Raw genomic sequence first — 6,000 nt, forward strand, 5'->3', positions numbered from 1 at the left:
CAGCAGCCATTTGGAGATGTGAGCATGTATCCTTGGGTAATCCTTCCTTCAGTGTTCCCTGAGGCCACTTGTGAGGAATTGCGCGAATGAATCTGTATCCATTTTGAAATGCTGTATATTAGAGATTTTAGCAGTCCTGAGTACATGTAAATGAGTGCTTTGTCACTACATATGTACTTTTATATATGGGATTATCCACAGTTTCCTATTACAATGCCCTAGAACAAAAGGAGAGTTGTATCTTCTTTTACATCTCGTCCAAATTTAAAATATTTCAGTCATAATAATTAAACCGCGTAATGCCCAATATCTTTTAAAACCATCCCAGAAGCCTGCAACATACCCTAAATCTTTCTCTTTTTCAATATTTTTGGTCACTGATAAATAGTAGTGATTATTATTGGATTAGTAAATTGAAAACATTTAGGTTCATATCCAATCACGAAAATGTGATAATTTTGAAGAAGCACAGAAAGGTTACTTGCTCCTTCAGCTCATTGTATCCATGTTGACCCAATGAAGGAGCAAATCTTCTATTGTCGCTTTGGAGTTCAATTTAAGCAGTCTTTACAGAAACTAGGATAAATAAAAGTCACCATAAAGCTGTCAAAATGTTATAAAAGTCCAACTATTTCACTTTTGGCATGGAAAGTAGTCTGCTTACAGCCCTGGTCTATATGCAATTCCAATTCCATGTCAATATAGTTGACTGTAAACTGCCATCTCATATGGCTTATGAAAGCACTCAGTTGTAAAAACTGCTTGCAGTTCAAAAGGACCACCTTCTTAAGGACTTCTCGTGATGGATAATAAATTCCAGCCTTGCCAGAAACTCCGTCATTCTGAGAATTAATTAAACCAAGGTTCTCTCTTAACCAGTGCAATGATTTCTTCCTCCCCAACCCATCCAGTCACCTTGATAAAAATTCAAGGAAGTTAATTTTTTTAATTGGTTGCCTTAGTGGGATTTGAATCCATGACCCAGGTGTTAACCTGGACCTCATTATTTCTAGTGCTGTGACATTATCACTACATTACTGTTCTCCTATTGCTTTCCTAACACTTGTCACAACAATTTAAACTAATAATACAATTAATTCTCCAACCAGTGAAAATTGTGGTTATTTATTCAAACTCTCAGTAATACTTAATGATTTTAAGACCATAAGACATAGGAGCGGAAGTAAAGCCATTCAGCCCATCGAGTCCACTCCGCCATTTAATCATGGCTGATGGGCATTTCAACTCCACTTCCCTGTGCTCTCCCCATAGCCCTTGATTCCTTGTGAGATCAAAAATGATTTAAAAACATTTCTAAAACCTCCTTCTGGCATTCTCTAATTTAGTAGAAATGGAGTGCTGATCACAAATTTTTCCTCTTAACTATAGCCTATTCTTCATATGGTGATTTACCATCTACCCTGATGCAGCATTAATGCATTACCTGTAAAATGGTACCCAAAGTTGCAGACAATGTGCTTACGAGCTAATGAACACTTTGAATGAACTCATCATTATTTTTTTATTCCTGTTTGCTTCAGCCAAGTCCTTAAGGCTCCATATGGTGTTCCGCATTTCCATTGTAATCCTAAGGGAAAAATTCAATCATGCCCGAGTCTGGAAGTAAATCAGTATCTTTGTAAAATTGCCATTCAATTAAGATTAACTCTACAATTGTGGAATGTGAAGTATCTTGCACTCAAACATAGTTTTTTTTCAAAGGAATTCTTGATAATTGAATGAAAAGGCTCAGAAATAATCTCAAAACCAAATTACTAACAAGCTTATGTAGTTCAAAATATTTCACAAAAGTTGTCATTGTAAGAAGACATAAATATGTTTAATTACCATTTAAGACATCTGTAGCATGCAACATCGTTGATATATTGTGATTGGTTTAAAAATTGTTGTATTCTAAATACATTGTTCTTGTTTAAATATTTTGTACATCAGTATTTGTGATATGAGTCAAGGTAATGTTTTTAAAAAGTGCTTTTTTTTAACATTTTAAGGTATATCTACACTCTGTATCTGATGAATGATAGCTACTTGGGGATGGACCAGCAGTATGACTTTTATTTGGATGTGATACCAGCAAGCATTGTTGCTCAGACCAACACCGAGGTCTCTGATGCCATTGAATGACCTGACAGTGGCATAACATGACAGACTTAGCATTGAACAACCCAGGAGCAATGATCTTACAATACAGACTGTGCGTGTGTGTAAGGCGCACTGAAATTGCTTGATATTTGCCTTAGTCAATGCAACTTCTAACCTCAGACTTGAAGGAAATTACAAATAGCAGCTGAGGTGACCTCTAGCATGATTCATCTGTACAGCTTGGTGGCCTTATGTAAATTTGCATTTTAGATTAAAGCTACAACCTGGATAATTTGGAATTCTTTTTATATGGTCCGCAGGTGAAGATCTATAAGTTATCTATTAAGAATCATAACTTCCTTCAATATTACTTTATGCAGGATTCACATTTGCTGTGAAAAAGTAATTAGGTACTTTTATTTTTTAGTAAATCTTACTTTTAATCATTCACTCACTTAATACAAACTTGTTTCGACTGCTGATGTACAGTCAATGTGATTACTTAGGTGACAAAGAAATTAACCTACTTGTTTCTTTATAATTAACAGAGCAGGGACTTTTTATTTAGTTCCTGTAATTTGTACTGGTATATTTAAAACCTTGTTCTGTATAGTGTAAATTATTTTGAATGTAGCTCTCAACTTGTGAGTAATATCAGCAGGGCAAAATGGATGCCTTCATGAATCGCAATCAGTACAATTTTTTGTTATGAATTTAAAGTATATTTTTTAAAAAAAAGTCTCTATCTGTATGATGGGAAAGTAAATAAGGTAATTTAAAGGCAAGTTGTGATTGAAAATTCATTCCCGTATTGACTTGGTGCAGAGGGTATTCATTTCCATGGTAACATGGAGGCTAAACTTGACACATTCATAACCATAGGGTCAGGTTATACCTAGTAACCTTTCTCTGCAGTGAGTGCTGCAACACTTCATTTGTCAATATCAATTTAGTTGTATCTGTGAAAATTAAGTTGTGCCAAAAATGCTTACATAACACAAGAAAGATTTAATAGTTGCTAAAAAAGGAGGAAATATCCTTTAAATCTGAGTTTGCTTATGTTGGTTGCAAATGTACAATAATCATTAAATTTTGTTGCAATATCCACCTTGTTATTTTTGTTATATTCATTTTTAACATTGTTATTTTTGTAGCAATTTTCATTTTTGTTTTGTTCTAAATTATTCATTACACATTTCATCGCCAACGAAGATAGCTGTTGTTTCCTGGTTTGAATTTACCAATAATTTAACAACTCAATCATCTAACCATTCAAACAAACTATTCTGCATTAGATTTATTCTGTATGTTTTATACTTTTTTAAAAAATGTAGTTATTTACCCAGTATCTGACATTGATGAACTTAATTGAGATGAAGTATGGTAAAGCATACAAGTCAGAATTCTTTCTACTATATTCTACAGTGTCGCAATGGTAAATCTAAAAGATTGGCTTGTTTTAATTTGGATAGTTGCTGATTGAATTACTTATACTAACGTTAAAAGATGTGCCAAATATTTCTTTTTCTTGAAATATCAATTGTCAGTTAAGTGAAGAGCAAAATTGCTGCTTCTGGCAACACGACTAAGCACAAAGACAAGCTGGGGAAAGTCTTGTTGTATGTTTCTTTTTGATTCCATTTTCAAAGCAGTGCTCAGTTCATTTACAGAAACAATCTCTGCTGCTTTGATTGAGCTCAAGGTAAGTGAAACTGACTGATAAAAATTTTAATTCTTCAGCAAACTAAAATCAAAATGTAAAATGTAATGTAAAATCAGTTGTGATCAAAGGGGTTAAGTTTACATGAATACTGTTTTTCCAAAAGATTGATAAGTCCCCAGGGCCAGACCATATTTATCCTAGGTTGCTCCGGTAAGCAAGAAAGGAGGTTGCTAAGCCGCTGGCGAAGATCTTTGCTTCCTCTCTCTCCACAGGAGTCATACCGGAAGATTGGAGGGAGGCAAATGTTGTTCCTCTTTTCAAGAAAGGGAATATGGAAATTACAGACCAGTCAGTCTTACGTCTGTAGTCAGCAAGGTTTTGGAAAGAATTCTGAGGGATAGGATTGATGACTATTTGGAAAAGCATCGCGTGATTAAAGGGAGTCAGCATGGTTTTGTGAGGAGCAGGTCATGCCTCATAAATCTTAGAGTTCTTTGAGGAGGTCACGAGACAGGTTGACGAGGGTCGAGCAGTGGATGTGGTGTACATGGACTTTGATAAGCAGGCTCATTCATAAAGTCAGGAGGTATGGGATACAGGTGATTTGGCTGTTTGGATTCAGAATTGGTTGGCTGACAGGAGGCAGAGAGTGGTTGTAGATGGTAAGTATTCTGCCTGGAGGTCAGTGCTGAGTGGTGCCCCGCAGGGCTCTGTTCTTGGGCCTCTGCTCTTTGTAGCTTTTATAAATGACTTGGATGAGGAGGTTGAGGGGTGGGTTAGTATGTTTGCTGATGACACAAAGGTTGGACGTGTCGTTGATAGTATCGAGGGCTATTGCAGGCTTCAGCGAGACATTGACAGTATGCAGAGCTGGGCTGAGAAATGGCAGATGGAGTTCAACCTGGATAAATGCGAAGTGATGCATTTTGGAAGGTCAAACTTAAATGCTGAATATAGGATTAAAGGCAAGATTCTCGGCAGTGTGGAGGATCTGCGGGATCTTGGTGTTCATGTGCATAGCTCCCTCAAAGTTGCCACCCAAGTGGATAAGGTTGTTAAGAAAGCATATGGTGTTTTGGCTTTCATTAACAGGGGGATTGAGTTTAAGAGCCGTGAAGTTTTGCTGCAGCTCTACAAAACCCTGGTGAGACCACACTTGGAATATTGTGTCCAGTTCTGGTCGCCCTATTATAGGAAAGATGTGGAGGCTTTGGAGAGGGTACAAAGGAGGTTTACCAGGATGCTGCCTGGACTGGAGGGCTTGTCTTACGAGGAGAGGTTGACTGAGCTCAGACTTTTCTCTCTGGAGAGAAGGAGGAAGAGAGGTGACCTGATCGAGGTGTACAAGGTAATGAGAGGCATTGATAGAGTCGATAGCCAGAGACTTCCCCACGGCAGAATTGACTGCCACGAGGGGTCATAGTTTTAAGATGTTAGGAGGAAGGTATAGAGGAGACATCAGAGGGAGGTTCTTCACCCAGAGAGTTGTGAGCGCATGGAATAACTTACCAGTGGTAGTCGTGGAAGCAGAGTCATGAGTGACATTTACGCGACTGCTGGACATACACATGGACAGCAGTGAATTGAGGGGAATGTAGGTTCGGTTATTTTATTTTTGGATTAGGATTAATCCATGGCACAACATGGTGGGCCGAAAGGCCTGTACTGTGCAGTACTTTTTATGTTATATGTTCTAAAACATGCATTGTCACATCACTTACCCGACAGGCACAATCAGACCACATGGATACTCTCTCTGCTGCATACTTCAAACAAGGTGACACTAATTCTATAATTATAGCTGTTTGTCATTTTGTAGTATTGTATTCTTCCAATGCTAATGAAAGCACATCCTTGTGAGTGTGTGTGTGTGTGTAGGGAGGCTGGGCGGGCCTGATGGTGCTTGCAGAGCATAACTTTCAAAAAAGATATATTCAATGTGATTTAAGAAAGATATATTCATCATGATCTCAATTCAATATTCACTGGTTTCAGTGTGTTCAGTGATTTAGTTGACTGCTTATTATCGGCCTGATAAACCCTTTTCTGTAAAATGCAGCTTCTCTCCCCCCTCCACTCCATACCAGTTGCATAAAAGGAAATCTTACTGAGTATGTACAGCTTGCTCTGTGGGAATTATTTGACTGAGTTTCAGTGGTGTAATGAAATGTTGACTCTGGAAGGTTTCATTTAAAACTTGAGTGAAAGTCTTGCTGTGGCATAAATTCCTCCAT

General features: G+C 37.5%; 1 protein-coding gene across 1 annotated transcript in view; it reads left to right on the top strand.

The window, feature by feature from the left end:
- The window catches only part of ascc3 (activating signal cointegrator 1 complex subunit 3), a 507,536-nt gene extending 504,360 nt beyond the window's left edge, over window positions 1-3,176 (top strand). Inside the window, exon 43 of the mRNA XM_059645261.1 lies at window positions 2,013-3,176. Within this exon, the coding sequence (XP_059501244.1) occupies window positions 2,013-2,145 (133 nt within the window). The 3' untranslated portion in view covers window positions 2,146-3,176. The remainder of the gene's footprint in view (window positions 1-2,012) is intronic.
- Window positions 3,177-6,000: the final 2,824 nt, after the last annotated feature.

The sequence above is a fragment of the Stegostoma tigrinum genome, chromosome 4, assembly GCF_030684315.1.
Source record: "Stegostoma tigrinum isolate sSteTig4 chromosome 4, sSteTig4.hap1, whole genome shotgun sequence".
Classification (NCBI taxonomy): Eukaryota; Metazoa; Chordata; class Chondrichthyes; order Orectolobiformes; family Stegostomatidae; genus Stegostoma; species Stegostoma tigrinum.